The sequence below is a fragment of the Egretta garzetta genome, unplaced genomic scaffold (assembly GCF_000687185.1).
Source record: "Egretta garzetta isolate BGI_Z169 unplaced genomic scaffold, ASM68718v1 scaffold30, whole genome shotgun sequence".
Taxonomy (NCBI): Eukaryota; Metazoa; Chordata; class Aves; order Pelecaniformes; family Ardeidae; genus Egretta; species Egretta garzetta.
Window position 1 is genome coordinate 2,256,788 of NW_009258383.1, and position 23,868 is coordinate 2,280,655.

At 37.8% G+C, this 23,868-nt stretch overlaps 1 protein-coding gene across 1 annotated transcript in view; it reads left to right on the forward strand.

Annotated features, from left to right (window-relative positions):
- Positions 1-23,868, forward strand: part of CDK14 (cyclin dependent kinase 14) — a 316,876-nt gene that overhangs the window by 208,565 nt on the left and 84,443 nt on the right. The window contains exons 10-11 of the mRNA XM_035897109.1: positions 5,203-5,266; positions 18,400-18,448. Of these exons, the coding sequence (XP_035753002.1) occupies positions 5,203-5,266; positions 18,400-18,448 (113 nt within the window). The remainder of the gene's footprint in view (positions 1-5,202; positions 5,267-18,399; positions 18,449-23,868) is intronic.

Here is a 23,868-nt window from a genome sequence, read left to right on the forward strand (position 1 = left end):
TGGACTAAGTTGAAAGCTTCATTAGAAATTTATGTTTAGGGAGAATATAGCAAGTTTTTGTTGAAAAACAAAACATCTGAAATTTCAAAATCTCACTCAAAAGAGTGAGATTACTGATTTGGAATTGGCTCTGCAGTACTTATTCTCTTCCTCTTTATTAAGTTCAGTTCCTCAGACAGCTATAGTCTCTCATGGTACATCACAGCCAAGGACTCACTAAACACAGTATGTTTTACCCAGCAAATAGGAAGACAGGACAGAAATCTTGATGATACTTAAAAGGAAAAATAAAGTAAGAAAACATTTTTACATGCAGCTTGTAACTTTTTGTAGTTACAATTCTAGGGTATTTTTTAAAAAAACCCCTTTTTTCATTAAAGGAAAAAAAAAGATTCAGTCTCTTGACATTTTGACTGAACTTTATTTATTCAATTGATCTAATGTGAAAAAACTTGAAAATTCAGCAGATTGCTTAGCCTGATTTCCATAAGTGTTGTCTAAGGAAAGGCAGCTCATTTGCATGCGGATCTTGTTTTTCATTCTGCTCTGTTACTACAAACCCCTGAATAATACCACTGGCTGCATATTCTTTGCCTTGCTGAAGCCCAAACCACTGCCTTCCTTGAGGATCGTCAGATCTAACAAGGGATAAAGCATTATTTCAGTAATATACGGCTTTGTGTGTTCAAAAGTTGTAGTGCAAATGGAAATTCTCGTTCTTTATTAATTATGCTGGCACTTGGGAAAGAGCTGGTGGGAAAGATTTGCACTGCTGCTCATCTCACAAGAGATTCAGATGACTTCTCTGGACAAATTGTTACCCTAAATGACCTTATTACATGGCAGTAATAGGAAATGGTTTTGCATTCAAAGTGGAATAGAGGACAACATGACTAATTGTGTTGATAGAGTGGCATAATGCTCACCATAAAATAATAACTCCTGTGGACACCAGGGAGCACGTTAATTAGGGGAATGATGAGTCTTTGTAAAATCGGATGCAAAAAGTAAACAACTTTTTCTCTTGCATTAAAAAATTAAGGCAATGCAATAGACCTTAAAGCATTTGTGTTGTGTTTCCTGGGCAATCTTTCTATATTATGCTTGTATATGGAGATTTGAACAGCAGGTTCTGTTTTCCTAACTTTCTGCCAAACCGTAACAATGTCAACTGGCAGTCAGGGTATTTGGCCCTCAGTACCCTGATGTATTGTAAATCTGTTATTTTCATATAAATAGATTTCTCACCATACAAATTAGATTAGAATCTGATCCTGATTTTGAACAGCAAGTTTCAAATGAGAAGGTCATTTTATCGCATTTGTTAGGGAATAAAAGAGCCCAGAGTGTTTTATCTTAAAATTGTATGTAGTGTGGAACAGCAAAACCCCAGTAGGTTTTGGAGTTTTCTCTACAGAAACCATAACCATCCTGGCCCCTGGAAAACACTAAGTCCATTCCAAATTTGAGAATTGTGGATTATTCTTGTGTTAGTAATTCAATTAAAAAAAAAGGATATCAAACCATGCAAGTTGAATGTTTACCTCACTGAGAAGCAAATTATCAGTAGAGAAAGCAAACAAGGTATTCTAATTTTTTTTTTAATAATTCTCAATGCTAAATAAAAGCTTATTTCCAATATGAAGTTGAAGCTTGATTGCTACGACAGCAGTGATTATTTCTGTGGTTTTGGAACATGAAGTGGAAAGAAAAAGTGTTAAAATGTAGAAGAGACAGAACTCCTGGTGGCATTCTTGGGATCAGAATTGGTGGACCATGAAAGTCAGGGCTAGGAGGTCACCCATAAAATAACAGGTTCTGGTGTTAGGGTTGTTGTCTCAAGCTGCTGTGTCTCCTGTACCTTCTACTTTCACCACTCATCGCTGTAAGGTCAAGCTTGCTCTCCAGCACTGGCTGGGTAACTAGTGGTTTGCTACAGCTGGTCAGTTAGATGCCTTTCTATGGTGCCAAGATGTTGCCAGTGGTTTGGCCTGGATAATCACTCTTCCATGCTGAGGGACAGTGTCTTGGAGTAAAACCAGAAGACTGTTGGGTTCTCGCTTCCTCCCCTGCTTTCCTTTTCCATATTGGTCCCTGAATTCTCATTTGTAAGCTGCAAAACAAGGCAGATCCTTCTCCACCATGGTGTTATAAGTGAACTCCACTTTACTTTGTTTATAGCAGGTGTCAAAACTCACTGCTTTGGGTTACCTAATCCCACCTCATCAAAATGAGATTGATTGCTGCTTAGAAGTAGCACTCGCAAAGTGATGCTTACAAATCACTTTATGTTGACATACCTGTGGGCAGTGACAGTTTCATCTTCTCCAAAGCCACAGTTGTTTCACTGCTGCCTTCTCCTTGTTGTTGATTGATAGTCACATATTGTGAATTTCTGTATTGTTCCTGTTAAAAGTTGTATGGAAGAAGGATGATCTTTACAGTGTTTGTACAATGCATTAAAATACAGCGTTTGGATCCTTCCCTGAACTCCCAAGTGCCCCTACCTTAAAAATGGTAGGCATTTAGATGATAGAAAGCCCTAGTTGTTTTTAGCCTGACTGCTGCCCTTGACAGAAGGTATAAATACTGTAGGTGGTTTGAGTACTCCAATGCATAGAACTTGTTTGTAGCTGGCTCTTAAACACTGTAACAGCAGGTGTGCTGGAATATTATTAAAGAAGTTGATTAGAAAACTAGTAAAACAAAAAAATTGTGAATCATATAAGATTCATTATGAAGGTGATCTCCCATGAAGCCCTCTGTTACTGGACCTGATGTTACCTTGAAAATCAGAATAAGCTGTTTATTTGCTCCAAGTTCTACGTTAAATGGGTCTGATAAATATTCTACCTTTCACTGGAGGTTTCAGATTTTGTTAGCTGGTTTTAACATTCATTTGTACAGTGCCTTAGCTGCCTATGTCTCATCTAAAAAAAGAGATGATTAAGAACATACATTTGGAAGGATGTGGCTAATTTTCTTATATTCATAACGTTTCATGAGAGAATATTCCTTTGATTTGCTAAGAGGGGTTGCAAAGTTGAGGACGGCATTTCTTAATTTGAATTGAGGATGCAAGGATCTATGTTTTTAATCCACGGGCTCCCTCTCCTGGTTTGGAAGGTGCTTGGCACCAGGAGTTTGATTAATACAGAAGCCAAGTGAAAGTTATTTGCAAATTGATTTAATCATGACATAGTGTCAACGGTGTCTCCTAACTACTTCTTCTGTGTTTAATCAGAGAATTGTGCTCTCCCTAATAGCGCTAATGAAATGAGTACGGGTGTTGTGATGAATCAGGGTTGCAGGGCTGGGTTTATCTTACTCAAATGCCAATTAAGACATCTTTCACAAGGACTGAAAGCAATGTCCTACAAACAATATTTACAAATAAAATCAGAGAACTTGCATATATAAATAACCACATGAACGTATACTGTCTAATTGAACTGACACTGTCATCTTTGTCTCTCTGACACTTTGGTGCTCTGCTTTCCCCTCCTACTGGTCATACTACATCTAAATTGGACTATTTCCTTATTGTATTTGAATGTGGACAAAGATAATCTTTGCGTTCATATTCTTAGATAAGAAACATGTTAGTATTGTAAATTGCTTAACAAACTTGAGGCCCCAGAGTCATAAAGCACACCTTGTAGGTAAGAATTTTATCTGTTTACAAGTTCACTTACTTTTGCCTCAAGTTTTTAAGCCAGTTTGTAAATTTTATGAAATAAATTTCTGGCAGAGTCGAAGAGATTTTTTTTGTGTGTTTTAGCTTCCCTGTCTTGCTTCTAAGAATTTTTTTAAGCTTGAATTTACTGACATGAACAAATGCTTACATAGCTTAAGAAGCGCAACATATATTCTAGAGTGGTCCTTCCTTTAATGCTCTTAATGCATATGTATATTGCAGCAGACTCAACAACAAAAAAAAGTCCCTTCAGCTCCAAATGATTGGGAGTCGGATGTCTTGTAGTCTGCCCTGAAGTGTCACAAACTTTCACATACTTGGACCAAAGGTTTTCACGCTAACTTTGTGCTTGTTTTGTGCTGGTGTAAGTGACCACAGAATATCACAGTGACTCAAGATGTGCAGGTCCAAAATATTTATTCAGGAGATCTGCCATGCAGGTAGGGGCAGGGCTGGCGGGGGGAGTTGTGCATTTATCACAAGGCAAAAAAAGCACCAGACTGGTGTGAAATACTTTCACTTTAGAATATCAGCCTTTTATTCCAGAGACTGATCTTAGAACAAATATTGAAAACAGTCCCTAGCATTTTCAGTCATGTTAGAAATTGAGTGTAAATTTGTAATGAGGAAGATCCCACTAGTGAAATATCAAATTCCACAACTCATTCAGAAATGCATTGGTAGAGCTGTTACTTTAGGTATTCCTCCTGGCTCCACTTAAAGCAAGCGTTGACAGTTATGTATCATGAAGGAAAAACAGATTTGGGAGAACTAATTATAGTAGTTCTCTCAATTTATTTATTATTTTGCCAAAGACACAGGGGGTGAACTTTTCATGTGAGCAGAGGATATAAGATGCACGTGAGAACTGTTAAATACTTTGCTACTGAAAGTTGGTCTGACTTACACTACACGAAGAAGGTCAGTTGAAGTGAATAGAAACAAAGCGTAATTCATGAGTCAATAAAGTCTGTATTTGCTAAAAATTTACTATTTTTATGTATGCTGCATCCACTTAAAATGACAACTATTCACTGTGCATTCTTGTTCATGCCATGCTCTTGGTCATCTGCTTCACCATCTGTGCAAATCTTCTACCCTAGCATCTGTTAGGTATCTGTTCAGCTAATTTAAGTTTACAGGCATTAGAATTATTTCTGAGCTAAAATACCTAGCCCCTGTCACACTGGCGCTCTGAGATATGCAGGTAGCTTGACACTTGTCAATGGCAAGTAGCTTTTACATGTGTTGGTTAAATAGGTAATGTGACAGAAACACGGCACTGTTAACATGCTTTACTGACTACACTGGTACCTTGAAACCATGGTAACTGCTTTTGTACCCTCTTCCTCACCCCCTTCCCCCCAAAATTATAAAGTTTAGACTGTAAGGTACATTGAGCTCTTTGGAAGAGTGGCTTTATGCAATGCTATGATTTATTACATCTTTTCCATTAAAGCAATGTGGTTTTTTTTTTTCTTTTTCTTTTCTCATTTTGTGCACAGGTACTTGGAACACCAAATGAAGATACATGGCCTGGAGTCCACTCTTTACCCCATTTCAAACCAGGTAGGTCGAAGTACCGAGTTTATCCAAATTCTCTTCCTGGAAATACAGGACACAGATAATTACACCCGCACCCACAAGCTTCAGAGTGACCTGGTATACAGGGCATGAACCATAATGTACTTTTTCTAGCTGCTTACTTTTTATTGTGCTCAGGGTGGGTTTTTTTTCTCTTTTTTAATTTCTTTGCTTTCTTTTGCATTTTCTCCTGTTTATTGCAGTATGAGGCCTGATCTGCTTGCATTCCTCAGCCACTGAGCCTTTCAGATTGCTGGTAGGCTGATTCCAGATCAGTATTACTTTTCTGCAGACCACCCTGAACTTTGAGGAATACTAAAGGAAACTAAAGAGTAAAGACTTTGTGAAAGCTGAAGTTACTACTAGGTCATCTGTTAGTACCTTTCTACAAAGGTTCAGTTTTTTAGTGTGCATTGCACTTGAAGTTGTCATAGTCTACAACCATTCCTGAAAAACTGTTTTACCATTTGATACCTTTGTGTAAGAAGGAGCAGTTTGTTCCCTAGAGACTAGAAGTACATGGTCAGCTTCATTACAGTATATATGTATGTATGCTTATATAAGTAACACATATAGTCTTATGAACTTTTGAGTGGGGATCTTAAAAACACTGTTTTTTAAACATGCCAAGCAGGCGAATGAGTAGGAGGCATTTTGGCTGGGGGTGGTGGTGAAATACTAGAACTGGTTGTCCAGGGAGGTTTGACAACTCCATCCTGGTCAAAACCTGACCGGACAGGGTCTGAGCAGCCTGAACTTGTTGGACCTGCTGTGAGTGGGTTTGGACTAGATGGTAAAGAGATGGTTACTAAATGCTTTCAGGTGAAGCACTTAATTGGCTCCCAGTACATTTTACTAGGATGAGTCTTCAGTTTATAACCATGTGACTAAAGTCTGGAAATGAGTGACAGAACTGACCCAGGAATCCAATTTCAGATGTTTTTGTCCTTGCAGGCCTAAGGTCTCTCAGTAAACTCCTGGTTCTCCTTTACTGCAGATGATAGGCCCTTCAGCTTCTGTCGTAAACGTGACAAACTGGCATCCTATGTCATTTAAACCTAATTTCCAAGTCATCTTATAGGTCAGACATAAAGAAGATTACTCCCTTTTCATTCCAGCCTATCTTATTTGTCAGATCTGCAGGATCATAGCCTTCTTTGGGGCAGCAAAGAGGCTGGAGATGGGGCGGAGGAGTTGAAAAGGACAAAAATAAGACATGTCTCAAAATAAGACAAAGAGAGAAACAAATACATTGTAGGGCTTACCCTGATAGTAACACAAAGCCTCAAGAAAAAGGAAGGCAGACAGCTATCTGGCACGTTGCTTTTCGGTCTCTGTCCTAGTGCTGTCTTATTGCTGTATCGTGAAATCAGTCTGTAGTGCTCTCTAGTGAATTAGGAAAACTTTTTTAACAAGTACAGTTTTTCGCTGAAATACTAAGAGTAGACAGTGTTCTTCCCTGAATCAGTGTGTCATTAAGTTTACAAGCTTTTGTGTTTCTCAGTCTTGGCACTGATTAAAAGGTGAGTATATACAAAGAATCCTTACAGAAATATAGTGGTTTTGAACAGCAGTCCAAAGAGATTGTTTTTTATCCAAGAATAGTAAAGAAGAGGAGAAAACCTGGAGATGTCAGTGAGTGCTCTTTGGGTTTGTTCTTGTTTTTATTCTCCTGTGTGATACAGAAAAGTTTTGAACAGTAGATGGCAGCCAAGAAATTTCCTGGTTTCATTTTTCTGTTTGGCTTCCAAGTGTGTTAAGGGATGTGGGTTTATTACCGCAGAAGAACATCAGGAAATAAATCCACAGTAGGCACTTCATTAAATCTAATTTTTATACAGGCATTGTGTTAGACTTGCTTTTATTTTCTCCATCCCAGACTACAGATTTTGTCAGCTATGAATACACAATATTTATGCAAATGCAGAATGGGGACAGGATGAAAGATGCCCCCCAAGACAGAAAATGGTCACTTGATATTTTCACCATTTCTGCATGGTGTGGTCTTTGTGCTCTCGGATCCTTTCCACATATGTGAAGTATGTAGATTCGCGAGTCAGAGTAATTACTATTCTCAATGGCAATTATTTAATCTTTCTAGGGCCTGTTAATGCAAAGCACTGGGCTCCTTAATTCCCATACAGTGTGGAGGTCTGAGAGCACTCCAAAGGAAAAAGCCCTCTTCTGTACACATACTGTGTTCTGCACTCCCTTTTTACCACCCCATATCCTTCGTGGCATTGGTAAAAGGATTTTTCTTGTCTTATGGTTTCTTATTTGCTGATTTCAGAAATTACAGCAATAGAAAGCATAATCTTAACTGGACAACCAAACTCGTCTTACATACCCCAAAAATGACTAATTGGACTTTTATGCTGGTAAAGTGTGGAATGGTTAAAGCAGCAAAACAAATCACCTCTGGGATCATACCGGGGTACCAGCACCTAAAGCATGCTCTGCACAAAGTGCTGTGACCTATGGGCTGGGCTGAAATGACACTATTTGCTCATGCTGTTAGGGTCATTGGAGCTATTTGGTCATGGATACCAGGTTCTCTGTTGCTTCTTAAAAAAAATGCTTTCCTTCATGCCATTCTGCACACAAAAGTTTTCTGGTCATGGCAAGGCTGCATTGTCCCTTCCACAGATGCTCAGCCAGCCATGCTCCCCTCCCTGTTGGTCTGAAATTGTTGTCACATCCTAGAAATAATTTCCTCCATGTATGGGTACTGAAAGACTCTTCTTTCCGGACTGACTTCTGTGGAGCAAAAATGGAGGTTAATGCTTTAATAATACATTTGAGATGACTTAATCTTTTTCTTTCCTTAGCAGAAGAATGCAGGAGGGAACCTGAAATGTCTTGCCACATCCAAACCAATTCCATTATTCTTTAAGATTTGTGAAATTACCACATTTAAATATAGATGATATGGGGTTAAGTAACTCCTGTGCTTTGCATGTCTTTGTGAATTTGAAGACTGATAGCTGCGAACAGTAAGTGTGATAAATTGAGAAGTGCAGAGAGCACTGGTGATGAGGATATCAACATCCACTCAGGCAAGGCTTTGATGCTGTAAACTGAGTTGTGTAAGCGTAAAACAATGGGATTTGAACAAAAAGTGTCAGTAATAAATTGTTACTGTAGTTTAAAAAGTGCTGGGCTCATTACATGCCTGTGGAGTTGGGAAGACTGTTGAGAGTAGAAACAAAATGTCATTGTATTTCTTGTTTGCATACAGTCTTAAATATTTTCATGGTGTGATTTGCTAGGGCACAGTCCTGTGCTGCAGAGAGCTAATCACAGTTTACTAGGAAAAACATGTCTGAAAAACATGGCATTAGTCTCTTCTCTACTAGAGTGACCAAGGGTCTGATTGTTATGGAAAGCAGCCAGTGCATAAAAAATTATGATCTCTGACATCTTAATATGCGGGAGCATTTCTGAGGCTGAATAAGAAATGTGTTCCTAAGGCTAGCTGTGGGTGGCTCTACATCATCTGAACCTCTAGCCTCAGTGATTTCTACAGCCTGTAACTGTAACTGTGAAAATAAAATAGTCATAATTTGTTTTGCCAGTTAAGAAGTCAGAAAACAATTTGTATTTTATCGCTTTGAGATCTTTGATTACTTTCCAGCTTACAAATAGTCTAAGTAATATGGGAGATATTTAAAGCTAAAACTTGACCTGGTCTTTGAGCGTTCTCTGTGCCTCAGCCTCAGGCCTCTCAGTTTGTGTTTGCAGATGAATACACATGTGTACACAGACACACGTGTCCTGCTTAGTAAATTACTTAAGGATGATCTAAATAATCCATTTGAAAACCCTAAAATACTTCAGAAGTATTTCAGTAACTTCAGGTTACCTCTGTGATGCATTTTGAAGCTGTTATGATTGCTATAATCTTGAGTGGGTCCTCCTGTACTCATGTTATCGCCAAAGAAACCCAGCCATTCAGAATCACTGTGAAAGCAAATTGCCTGCCCTCAAATAAGAAGGCAGTTTGAGGAAATTATAACAATGTGTTAGCTGTTGTTTCAATAAAATCTTGAGGTTTCATCCAGTTTGGAAGCTTCATGTTACAGCTTATTGGACAGAGACATTCTAAATGATGAATATGACCCTCTGACACGTGACTTGGAGAACATGTTTTCACTATTTATTCATTTGTTACAATACTTTGAGAAATACGTAGATTTGCTGCACTAAAACCCGATCCAACCACTGATGGTATCACCAGACCAATGTCTGCAGGAGCAAAATGAAAGTAGGCATCTACTCCCTCACCTGCATGAGTGGAGATGGAGCCGTATTCCAAAACAAGCTGCTTCCTTACCCAACTTGTGTCTGAGTCTTCCTGATTTTTGTGTATTATTCTCTCCATTGTCATTAAATGTCCCATTTTTATTTAGTCTAGCTTCTTATCTTCCTTTGTCCTCCAGCCATTTTGTCTGGATTCAGTCCTGTCCAAATAATTGAGCAAGATAAGCTTTTCATATCAACATCTACACTTAAGTCTAGATATCATTCTTCCTAAATTCTTTGGGACTGATGCTACGTAACCTCCATCCTGGGAAGTTAAATAGAGATTTATCAGAAGATACTGTGATGGTGGCCATGAAGAGATGGTAACGCTCAAGGAGAAGAAGTGACTTCTTAGGAAGGCGGGGAAAACATGAGAATGCTTTGTCATTTCACTGTGCCTCAGTTTCCTTACAATACTGTTTCTGTGTGAAAGAAGGTTAAATATTTAATCTTGGGCTGATGATGTGGGAGCCTGAACCTTTCTGCGTTCAAGAGATGATCAGTTGTAAAGTAATTTACCTGAAAAGGTGCCTTTATGAGACAAAGGAGGCATCTACTGAGCCCTGGTTTTTAAAAGAGAATCCCAAAAGTCAAGATGAAGAGTGTTAAAGAAAGATACTCTCCTTAATGAGAAAGCAGAAGACAGAAAGAAAGCAGAGAGAGAAATCAGCATTCGTAGGAAATACTGCATAACACGGAGTCTGCCAGAGATTGACAGATACTTCATGGATTTATTAAAAAAACCCCGAGTCTGTGACTGACAAAACCACTGCAGTGCTGGTGTTCTGACTCCAGAATTCTGCTTTGGTTCCCGGGCGATCGATAAATACAGATTTGATTTACAAATATGATCTGCCTACCTGCATCTTAACAGCTAATTGGTAGCCAAGTTTTTCTGAAGAATTAATTCTCCATTGAGATTTGGGCTGGGCTGAGAGAATAAACTCCTTTGGCACAGAGCTGTGAAAATACTGTATATGAGGACATACGGCTTTTCAGACTTTGTCATAACAGTTTTTCCTATAGAGTTTCACCAAAGCCCGTCAACAATTTGTTACACACGGAATCAGTATCTTCTTTGTTTACGTCTACACCGATGCCAGCGAATGTTCCCAGGCAATGTGGGAGTCTCCGCTGTTAAACTCTTAGAGCAGCCTGCGGTATGCCTTTAGCTCATGACAGCTAGCACTTCCAAATAATTCATTCATACCTGAGCATGGATTGGGAGTTAGTGTGGGCTGGGGACCGCTCCCAGTAAGAAGTATACCTTGCATCTATATTGGAGGGTGAGGTGGAAGGGTGCTGCTGTAGTACGGACACAGGACAGTGATGGTGCCTCAGCCAGACAACAGTCCCAAGCACATTTAACTTAGCGGTGTCGATAGAGTCTTCAGGATTTTGAGTACTTGAAGAAAGGAAAGAGAGGGATCTGTAAAAGATAATTAATTTCAAATTTCTCCCCCTCTTCTTTGGTTTTGGCACAATTCAGTGTTTCCTCAAGTCTCTGGTATCTGTAACCTAAGGGAAGAAGGGTTGTCAGTGTTTTCACCATTCTTTAAACGAAATTGCGTGAAAGTGAGAAGTTAAACTACAATATATGCAAGGGAGCCAGGGTGAACACTTCTAGAAGGTGGAGCCATTTACTACAAAAGCCCAGTGATTTAGACAATGCTATTAAAATTATATTTTCTATTCACGCTCAGTAGAGAATATCGAAAACAGCAACTATCCTTCCTCTTTACATGGCCTGTGCTCTGCTAAAGCAGGTGCTTGTGGGAGTGGAGGGGATGGGGATGGAGGGTGGGGAATTGAAGTAGTTTTTCTCAAGACATTTGGTATACAGAAAAGCAAAGTTTACCTCATGATTACAATAAAACTCCAGCTGTGATTTGGCTTCAGTAAAAACTCTTAATTGCACATTAGTGCTGCAGATAGTGCTTGAAAATTTTGCTTGTCAGCATGGATGCTTGTCTTGATATCTTTAGCTAACATAATTTAAATATTTTTAGGATTGAATCTTTAATGAAAATAGCATATGAGTCTTAGATATCACAACACAGTGTTAGTCACTTCAGACTTCTAAGCATAAAGAAAACCTGTTTCAAGAAACCATGCATTAAGACTTTCCAAAATATTAATTATGGTGATGTTTAAATATTTGCATTTAAGCTAATCACATTTGGTTTTAAATAGAGAAGAACATTAATCAAGGAATGCATATTAGCAAGCATGTTTTGATTAACAACATAAAAAATGCCTTGAAGTCAAACTGCATTTTAAGTTCTTTGGTTTAGACTAGAAGCTGATTATCAATAGTGCTAAAAAGGAGCTAAAAAATCAAAATGTAGTCTGCTTCTAATTCCTTATGTAGCTTTTCTTGCCTGTTCTAGGTCCTTTCAAGGCAACCGTGGCAAAGGTATAATAGTTCATGTGTTTTTCTGACTGATAAAAGAAAAAAAACCCCTCATCTTGTTTTATGTTACTTAAAATGCAAGTGCTTATTTTTTCAATTCTCACAGCAGACCAGTAGTTCCTTCAGTGGGCTGCTAATAAGCTCACTAGTGAGTTCTGCTGAAATTCGCTTCTGTTTGAACCTGCCCTTGATGCAGGGCTGTCAGATGGAGCGTGTTTATCAGGCAGATAACGATGTTTGCAGTGGACAGCATGTAGGTATGTATGTGGGCACAGAAGTGAGCATGCATATATAACAGTGTTGCTGTAGAGCAGTTGTCTGAAAGAAATGAGAAATAGAAAGAAGTAGAAATACTGTCTATTTCTGTAAGAAATAGAAATACTGTCATTTCTAAGATCACTTAATACAGCTGGGTGTAATGCATGAGCTTTCTGGCACAGGCTTTTTTTTCCCCCTAAGTCTTCAAGCTGAGTACAATTTGGGGGCAGTTGTTTTAAGAACATAATATTTTTGATGTATCAGGTTTGTCAAATCAACCAGCTCAAGAAATTTACTCCCTCTCTTCCCTTTGGTTGCTCACTTCTGCTTCCATTTTGCAGTTGTTATTCCAATAGCTACCATTTGCGGGGCACAGTCGTAAAAACTTCCTTGGCACATGAGGCATTGACTAAGATGTGCTGCAAGGTCTGAAGCAAATAGCAACTCAAATCCATTTACTACCAGGAGAATGTTTGTGTAGCTGCACCGCCCAGCGTCTTGAGGGGGTCGTGTTTAGTGCCCAGCAGAACAGTGAATCTTGGCTCCGAGGCTGGGCTTCTGAAGGTGTGGATGTCATATATTAGCCTACTCCTTTTCTATACTCTTTTAAAATCTTAAGAGTAAATGGCATGCTACAGGAAAATCTTGCAATTCGTACTTCTTTCCAGTAAGGAATATGAGTACTGTATGTTTGCTTTTATTTATGCAGTCCTATGTAGGGATCTCTTTACACAGCATTTGATTATGAACACGCCACTGAATCAAGATTTGGCTAGCTTGGCCTTCTAAGAAGGAAACAGTAAACACTTTTAGGTGCTTAGGGATTTAAACAAAACCAAAAATCTGTTCCTTTTTTTGTTCCACATAAGCAAAAGTCACCTTTGCCTAGTGAAATACAGCACCCATGTGAAAAGCCAGCTCTTTAACAGTGAGACATGGTTGCTGGTGAGGATGGTGGCTGTGTATTTGGGATAAAAATGCAGAGGATCAAATTTCTTTCACGAATTTGTTCCCAAAAGATAAGCAAATATGCAAGTGTTTGCATAAGGGAAATGAAAATCCCAGGTTTTATTTTAAATTTCAGGTGAGCTTACTGTGTCAGTCTTCCAGTGTTTTTATTCAAAATAAGCATGTTTAGTAAGAATAATCTGAGAAGATTTTAACTCCAGTATGTGTACTCACCATTTGAGCTATAAAAATTCAAAATATATCTGAGATCAAATCTTGATCTGCGAATGTACAGTTTTTCAGGGTTCTTTAATCTCAGCGCCGATGAGAGTGAGCAGCTGCCTCACCAAGATGGTGTGCCTCATGTTCTTAACAGGGGCTTGTGTGAGCTGGAGGATGGGTGGGTGGTGGGTGACGATGTGAGTGTCTGCATGAAATTCTCGCATGCGCCTGTTTGCCTTTCAGTTCTGAGGGACAGGTAGTAAGTTTTCGCTACACAGGAGTTTCTTCCACAAGGTTGGACCGAGATCTGGTCTGCCTGTGCTGCTGCCTTTTGTAATGTGTGTCAGGCAAAGATTTCTTTTTTGGGGAAGTGTTCATGGTAATGCTGCAGTATTCCCAGGATCTCGCATACAGTCAATATCTACTGACTGATACTACTGTTTTTTATGATCAAATCAGTGGGAGCATCTGGAAAACAAATACCAAAGCTTTGTGCTTAAAAGTATCACAAAATATAATTTCATGCAGTTGGTCACAGTCACATACGTATGGCTTTAGATTTGGTTGTATTAAATCCATCCAGTACTAAAGGACAGAGGCATTTGTACAGGTGTATGAGAGTCGTTCACTCTGAAAAGTAACTCAGGAGCAAGCTTGGGGATGGAGCTGTGAGACTGAATTCCAGTTTTGTCATTAATTGGACACAAGCAGGAGATCCTCAGATAAAAGTTGGGAGGTTAAGTTACCTCTTGTGTTGCCTGTATTGTGACTGCAAGATCGGTGTTCGTAGGCATGTAATATTGTGGTTTCACAATTCAGGACTTAAAAAAGTGGATCATGATGGAGAAGCTCAAGGACAAGATTGTTGTGGCTTCTGTGTTTTGGCAGCTTTGAAATTAAAATCAGCTGGTTTTGTTATTCTGTTTTTTATTCTCTAAAGAAGGATTAATTCAGGAAAGTACTAAGAGCTGGCACGTACACAAGGCTGGGCTTAATTACCACGGTAGTCCCATCTAGTTATACTGTCCATGAAAGTTAACAAGACTCTGGTTGGAGGCATGACCACAAAACTGTGTAGAAAAATGTGAGCTGTATTTTATTGATATGTGGTTTCTTTCCTTATAAAGAATTTAAAACAAGGAGCCTCTAATCTGCTTGGAGCGTAGGGGAAAGAGCTGATACCAATGGTTAGAATGTTAGGTTAGGACTGCAGTCACACAGCATATAAATGGAGTTTGAAATTAAGAACTCAGGACTACCATTTGCCTCTCTGTAGACAGGGTTTCACCCTATCCATGTTTTCCCCCTAGTTTTCCCTCTTCTTGCCTGATAAATATGGTATATAAGGTACTTCTTTAAAAAAGAGGTTTAGAGTAGAGCAGTAGACTGAGTAAAGAAGGAAGATCCCTTGTTCATTTTGCTTACGCATGTCCCTTATGACAGCATTTACATAACTGGTTCCAGTGTATCACTTTTTCAGTAAAAACTCATCTGGCATAGCAATAGTTTTTCAGTTTCTTGCAGAACTGAAACAGATCTTTGGACATTAAAGCCTTAAGGCAATTTGGCCATGTAGTTGACTCTGTGTTTTCCTCCCACAGTGAAAATATCTTAAATTGATTAAAGTGAACCTTTGACAGTCCAGTCAAGAAAATCTGTTGTATACGATACTTGTATATGATACTTCTCAACTGTTCTAAGTGGATGGAGCTCTGTTGAAGTCAGTGTTACTGTGCCAGTTTGAACCAGCTCAGTATCTGACCAAAACATATTGCAGAATGACAGATAAAATCAAAATCTCTCTTTCCCCAGGTCTAGGTTAGCTTTTCAGTAATGCTTCAAGTCAGTTCAGTTCTCTTTCCACCCAGCACTTTTTTGCACCAAGAGAGATTAATGTGCAAATCTGCTCTTTATTAGCTGAACTCCCATGTGTATCTCAGGCTTGTTGTTACACAGTGCTACCTAGCTGTGTCTTATTTTTCAGTCCTTTGTCATAAATGAATGGACAGTGTTATGGTTGGACTATTTACTTATTAAGTATAGAAAGTCTTTCTTCCAGTTTTTATGGATAAGTATCTGCTTGCATATAAGTTTTTAATTCACATTTGTAAACTGAAATTCAAGGCTGAGCTCAGGTCCTGCTGAGGCCAGTGCAACCTGGCTATTGACCTTACTGGGGCTCAGGGTTTTCCTCTGGAGAGCAGAAGCTGAATTAGGAAACAACAGATACAATTTGAATTGTAATGTTCCTCTCCCTTGTAAGTTTGGGTCATATTCTCAATGCCAATATGATGCTTGAACTACTTACTACAGAACATGTACCTAAGTACTGAGTTTTTATTTGTGCTGTTGGATATTAAAACATAATCACAGGCAGTGGCTCCAGTGCCGTGTTACTGGTACTGAACCATGGCTACATCTAAGAATGATCCTGACTACTTTGCCCATTTGATTTAAAGACCTGCCTCAGGGCATTGGCACATCTGTAGTAGATGCATTGCATGCAATGTGTAATAGAGATAAAAAGAAATTGGCACTTCCTATAGCTTTAATCTGGATGCCTCTAGTGTGATAAGTTATTTTGTTGTAGTATGTGCACACAGAAAATTGTCAGGAACTCTCTTCACTTGCTGCTCTCAGTAAGAACTCAATAAGCGACTTCTTTTTTCACCCTCTTTAACCCTTATGTTTTGCACTCCTTGTGGTATCTAGGCTTAACAGAATATAGACAAAAAAGCTACCACGATGGTTGAAATCACTTTTCCTTTTTATAGTACCCAAGTTGCTAAGTGCCTGGGATAACTGGCTTTATCAATAACTGGAAAGTACTGCAGAGCTTCTAATTTACAAAATTTAGGATAATGTGAGTAGTGTGGTATTCAATCTAAATGCTTCTCAAGTTCACATGAAGTAATAAAGCAGCATTTTCAACAATAAGACATATCAGAAATGAGTTAAGAAATGTGCACAAAATTGGGAATAAAGTATTTTATTTGGAGACATATATTTATGGAGCAATATATTATCTGATAGTAAAATGTACCACATGACCTATAATTTATTTCTTACAATATCCTAATCCTAACAGCAAATTAAGGTTTATAACATTGTATAATATAGTTCATAAATATTCATCCTCATAATTTTAGTTTGTTGAGAACTGTGTAATGGTGGCACATCTGAGAGTTGCTGAGTCATCTCTTTTTGTAGCTAAATATCTTCATTTGTCTTATAGTGAAAATAACACAGGGAAGTCAACTAGGTGCTACTTTAATGATAATCTACAATAGTCAAATATTTTCCAAGCGCAGAAAGTTTTTGTTGATAATACAAAAAAAAACCCCAACAAATACGCAAAAAAACCCTTACAAACCTTTGTTTCATATATTTATCTACATCTAAAAGCCTTTAATGTTAGGATAACGTAGTTAGTGTTTGTGGGTTTTGCTAAGAAAGTTATTTGAGTAAATTCGGACACAGTGTTACATAAGTGATATTTATAATTTATATTGGTGCTAAAACTAGTTATAGTCATGAAGCTTCCAGTTTCTAGTATGCTTGTCATACGTATCTAAGAGGGAGTGGGTTCATTGCATTAACAGCATCAGTATGGTTCAAGCAGCAACATTTATAAATGTGAAGTGGCCCTCAGTCACAATTTGTAGATCTACCACTTACTGAAAACTTCCGATAGCGATGTCAGCAGGAGTTGAAGTTTCTTCATAAAACTTTTTAGTTAAAAAAAAAAAGGTATAAGAAACAAAATCATCCATATTGATGCTAGGATTTTGTATGTGCCATAGTTTTTGTATAGTTGTTGCATCTTTAGAACTGACTGCATATGAAGTATATATGGCAACTTTAGGACTGACATAAGTGAAGTATACAAATACAGGAATTTGAACACAACCCCTCCCAATATTTACAGCTGTTTTGCACAGTAAGATGCATGCATATGTGTATGCATATATACATATATATAAAAATACTGTTGTAACTGTACAGTGTGCCTATTAAATGTCGTGTTCATGGGTGAAGAGGAAGCCAAATTAATTTTTGAGATTTTATGGAGTATTTTATAAGTTTAAGACTTCTTCACAGCAACTAATGCCATCACACTAGGGTAGTTGGCCAGGGCAAGTACCAGTCTACATGGTAGGATTTCAGTGCAATGAGGCTTCGTGGAAAAAGTTATTATATTCTCCAGCTGAATTGCGTTTTTTTCTTCCTGAGAGGCACTTAGCTCCTGTTCAAAGAACTAACAGAGTACTGGCTCTTCACTTCTGGAGCAGATTTCATAGCATCTTCCTCTGCCAACTAGAATCTTACTGCAGAGCAAGCGTCTTCTTGGATATGAGAGGGAAAGTACTTATATTTGAACTTAAGAACTTAATGTTTGAGTAAATAAGCTTTCATTGTACTTGTTACTTTTGCTCATTATTTATATGTGTTCTTTAGAAAATGAAGTCTTAGATGGCCATCATGCTTTGCATGTCCCTGTGTGTCACACGGACCCAGACTTACTCTTATGCCTGTTGAGAACCATAAAAACGTGACAGTGAGATCAGAGAGAACTGTATTGTGATGAAGAAAAAAAAAAAATTAAGATTTCAAGCATTTTTTTTTCCCCTAGCAGTCAAATACTACTTTAGAAATAATTGCAAAAATTTCCATTTCTGGTGATGCCACAGTAAATGATCTTTACGTCATGATGGTTTGGTTTGGTTTGGTTTGTTTGTTTGTTTTTACATGTTGTTTTTTTTGGGGAATACTTCTGGTTTTGTTTTGTGGGGTTATTTTCTCCCTCTTTGTATTGTTCCTGTGCTGGTTTTCTTACCCTGTCTTGGGACTTGAACTGCAGTAGTTACATAGAAGTGATGAAATGATGAAAACTGATGGTAGATAAATATACTTGAAAAAACACCCACCTGTTTCTAGCATAAATTATTGAATGTGTCTCTTCTTTTTCTTACAGAACGGTTTACACAATACAGCCCTAAAAATCTTAGACAAGCATGGAATAAGTAAGTCTCTCTTTTTTTTTTTTTTAAATTACTCTTTTGACTCTTCAAGGATATAAGTCATGCCAAGCTGAAGTTATCATAGTTAGCTTAAAATGGCTTTATCCTTTTTAATTACAGTACGAATGTGAAATTACTGAAGTATTATTCTTTCCTGCTTCTGCCAGTTTTCAATGTTTTTGAATTGTGAGTTACCTGTAAATAAGGAGAAACTGTATAGCATGCTATTTTCTTCTTGAGAATATCAGCCGGCAAATGTATTGAGCTCACTGAGAGATGCCGTGTTACTGCTTTGGGTCATCAGTTTTGAATCTTGTTTTCTCTGTTTCACTATAACAATTAAGAGACTTTTAAAGAATATGTTTCTAATCAACTTTGAGTGTTGTTTCCACCTAATCATCCCCTGTTGCCAGGTCTGTCTGGTCATTGCTGTGAGCTGATGACCATACTGCTGTATATTTTAATTATCATGAATGAAAAAAGTCGATGTGATTTCACTGCAGTTTTTTTTTTTCCTTTTAATGTTTCCTGAATCATGGCACATTTATATCAGGTGGACACTGATACAAAGCTATTGTGCTGAAAATCCGGAAAGGTTGCCTAGTAAGCTGGGAATGGCTAACCAATCATCTGTGTAAAGTTTATTAGAAGCTTTCTTAGCACTTGAAGAATCTTTGTAGACAGGATATTTGGGCAGCACTGTACTGAGTTTGAGTTGGATGAGCAGGATAATAGCTATGTCAACAACTTGCCTTGCCAGAAAAATTGTTAGAATTTTTCTCCACTGTCTTTTGACCAAATTTTTTTGCAACAAGGCTAAGCCTTTGCTGCACCAGCGTTGCTGTTTTCTTTCTGATACACATTCCAAATTTTATTGTTGGTACCAACTGGCTGTCTTGTTGGTAGTTTACCAAGGGAGCTAAAGAGATAAATCAGCAGGAGACTGAAGCCTCTTGTCCTCCAAGTTCACCACTGAAGTTGAAAATACAAAATGTTTTGGTGAAGGAACTTCCTTGTTATAAGGAAAAAAAGTTACCGATACAATAGAAGTCCAAATCCTTTTACAATATTCTAATTTGTTAGTAACAGAGTTTGTCTACAGCTCTAAAATTCATAGCACAGTCACTTTCCCAAGGTGTGATGAGATTTATACTCACTTTGCCATTCCATTATTTCTTCTCCATCTACTCCTTCCCAAACCAATTTGGCCCAGTGTTTTGGATTGAAGCACAAAGGCATTTTTCATTAAAAAGAAAAAAAAAAAGCAACAAACCTGTGAAATTCTGTTTAACTGAGGGAAATCTTTTAATGTAAGAGGATCGTAGTTCAAATTAGGTGTTAGTTATTGGATGCGATACCGTCAATGTTCATCCTTTAAGTCAGAACCTATATTTCTGCAGTGCCAGGCATTTCTTATGACCCTCTAGCTCGCTCTGCATTAACAGTGGATCCTTCATAGTTAGGAGTAGCTTTCAGATTCCTGCAATGAGATGCATAAAGCTGTCACTGAAGCCTTCACAAAGGTTAAGTGTCACCTACCTGAGTTAAGTGACTTTCAACAGTCTATAGGAAAGTTCCTGGCTTGTCCATTTCAGACTGGGAGCGTAACTGGGTGGCTTTCATGGAAGAGTCCATCTCCTGTTTACTCGAGGGAGCAACAGGAAGATTAGCTTCACTTGTAGTTATCTTTTGTGAATATCTCAAAACAGTTTTGCCAGTTCTTGTGATCCTTACAAGCATCTTGCAATGTTTGACTCTACCTCAGATTTACTGCTCAGAATAATGTAATTCCCTGAAAGTCACAGCTTTCATTTTAAAAAGTAAGTCACTAGAATTGTCTATATTCTGTCCTTTTAACAATGAACAAACTTGCAAGTTCATTTTTTCTTTGAAAGTAGTTAATGAGATCCAAAAGCTTGGAAGAAGCAATTATATTACAACATAGGCAATTAGATCTGGACTGGGAAAGAGGTACAAGGAAACTAATATTGATGTGAATGTGTTTGCTTGGGGGCATATATATGCGTAAGTAATGTGAATAGATGCTGGCACACTAGTCCATCCATTCTGCGGCATGGACTGAGTGTTTTTCTGTATTTTAACAGCAGTTAGACACAGTAGTATCTCCTATGTATGAATAAGTACAATAACAGATTTGAATTTTAAAAGCTGATATCTTGCATTTCCTTCAAGAACATTGCATGAAATTTCTGTTTTCACAAAATACAAAAAAAGAACAAACCCCAGTTTGCTTAAAACAAACCCTCGATCTCTGAGACTTCATAACTGACACAAGTTATGATCACATCACAGGCTGACTCAAGTAAGACCAGAGCTTTTTAATTTCTAAGAAACCTCTTCAAAAATATTTATACATTTTCAGTGCTCCGTGCATAAAGGATTTGCAATTTTTCAGCATAAATGAAGGGATTGAAAGACCAAAAGCAATGACAATACATAGAGTTCAGCGCTTCATATGTGCGGTTCTACTATAATAGGAAATATTCAGTGCCTCAAAATTATGTATCATTTACATTCAAAATGTAAAGGATTTTCTCTTTTTCTAGTGTAAAACTTTATCTGTGTGCTGCATTAGAGCACTGTTGCTTGCACAGCTGTAGTTAAGGATGTATAAACATTTCTGTTATAGACATATTCCCAAGGGTTTATAATTCAGCTATAAAGCTTAACACATGGACAGACTGATTCATTCTAGAAATTTTCTTTCCTTATTAGCATGTTTCAAAAAGCAGCAATCTCTAATCTTAAAAAAAATATCCTTTTTAACTTCCTGATTTAATTTGTTGAAGACTGTTGATGAAAACAAAAACGTCCCATTTTAAATAGAATTGGCTTAAGGGTAGTTGGGATAAACGTGAGACCTAAGACATGAAGAAAAACATACTTTTGTTTTTAAATATGTATGGGTTTTGTTACAGAGTTACTTCCTCTCGACATCTTAGTACCTTTGAAAGATACACCTTAAAGAACAATGTTTATAGTCTTCGAAGGATTTATGTGTGTTCTCAAACTTCCCAGAGGTGAAGAAGACCTGTTACTGCATTTTATAGAGGGGGAATTGAGGTACAAAGAAATTAAGGAATTTGTCACACAGAAACTGCCATAGAAACTGTATAGCAGAGCACGACATTGAACTTTGTGCTCCCAAATTGGAAGAGAACACCTTTAATTTTCTAAACACAATGAAGCTTTCACCATCTACTGTTCCATCTTTCAGGCACAGTCTGGCCCTTTATCTTGTTCATATATACGTTTTAAGGTCCTGTCATGGAAGAGTGAGAATGTGGGTTTAGAAGTCTTTAAAGAGGCTTACCTCAAAACGTACATTATAATTCAATTTATGTAAGGAGAGGTTACTAGAAGGAAGAAAAATACTCTTCCAATATCTACAGAGCCGGCTTCATGGCTGTAAGGCAGAAGGAACAGAGGCAAAAAACTCCAATCCCCAACCCCCCCAAAAGCCACAGATGGTAGATGGGGGCAAAATAATTACACCTGACTGACTACACCAGCTTCCACAAGATGTGAATTTTAAAGACAGAGCCAGACAATGGAACAATGATGGACACAAGCCAGTGGCTCTTTAATTCCCAGTCTAATTGGAAATTAGCTAAAAGCATGCAATATAACAGCAGTGACAAAAGTGAAACCTGGCACGCTCATTATATAAGAAATCAGATCCCTGAAATTCTTAAAATAGAATTGGTCAGTATTAGAGGGTACTTTTGGGAAATGTTTGAGGAAAACAGTGTAGCTATCACTTACAGTGAATTAAGTTCTTTGGAGACTTTAAAACTGAATTTCTTCACTAGTTGTGAAACTACCTAAAGATTATAAAGAGAATATTTACTAGGTAACGTGATTGATTTATATATATTTGTAGAAATGCCTATAATGCAAACTACCTAAAGATTATAAAGAAAATATTTACTAGGTAACGTGATTTATATATATTTGTAGAAATGCCTATAATGTTAAGAAACAAAACTTGCATTGACAGTTGCTTCTATCTAGTCTGAAGCTTCACCTACATTGTGTGACCCTAACATATTGTGGAATGTGATCATAAAACACTGGTCCAAAAAGAATTAAGATGTGGTAATCTGACCTTTGTATAGAGTTCATAATGAATTATATTTTCACCTTTTTTCCTGAACTTTTCTGTTCAATTATCTCTAGACAATAAAAACCAAGAACAGCTCTGCCTTCGGAATGCAATGCAACCTCTTTCAATTTGAAAAAGCTTCTCCACAATAATAAACCCTTACAGAAGAATAACAAAAGAGAACTAATTATCCTTGTGTATATTTGGTAGGATATAAAAAGCTTTTTCAGATCTATCTGTCATAATGGGTTGCATTGTGAGAAATTAGGTTGGAAAGAAAAGGTGTAGTTGAAAACAAATTCTGCTCTGCATAAGTAGGACTACTACTTTGTAATTCCCCAACATGGCAGTATTTATTATATAAATAACACTTTATTCTCACAGCTAGTCCCGCTGCTGGGGATTTCTGCCTTTAACAAGATGGCCTCTGTACTTCAGACCTCCCTTCCTGAGGCCAGGTTGTTTAAAAGTTGCATTCCAGAATGGACTGGCCTGTTTTGGGACTGTTATTCAGTGAAAACTTCCTGAAGAAAGCAAAGCAAGTGAATAGAGATGAGTCCGTGTATTTTGAGTCCCTATTTCATTAGAAGCATGACACAGGCTATGGAATTGTTTAGAGCTGAGATTTGGGAAGGGATTTGGTTTGGGGTTTTGTTTGTTTGTTTGTTTGGTTTGTTTGTTTTTAAGAAAATCTTCACCTTAGTGAGGTTTTGACTAAAGACAAAATTCTGTTCTAAATGCCACTTTTATCCCCTTTACCTCCTATCCCTTCGTTAGCATTACTCATTGTAATGTAGTCTGTAGCACCACTGAAAGAATATTCAAGCTCTCAAGCACAGTAGGAAGAAAAAGCTTTGGTGTTGTCATTGCTAAAACCTTTTTAATGGATAAAACTAAGCAACAGGGATTTAAAACTACCTGTGCAAAAGGTGGGTTATATGCGTACGACTGTGTGCAGTTCCAGTATGTTGAGGTTGCTCTGGGGCTGTCCCCTCACTTGCGTTTGACGAGTGATCAGAAATCATGCTGGGGGGAGCAAGGATGGAAACCGGATGCAAAATGAAAAGATTTGGTAGAAGTATTTGTGATTTAGAGGCACAAAATCCTGCCTCTGTCTCCTGATGATTTGCAGTGGTACTGCTGTACCTAAAAAAACATTTTTCATTTCCCATTTTGTTTCATATTTCCAATGAATGCCGCTTTATCGGTCGTTATCTTTTGCCTGAGGGACCTTAGGACCCTTACCAAGACAACACCTAGGTTAACGCGCGATCCAAACAAGAAGCCATTTAACAAA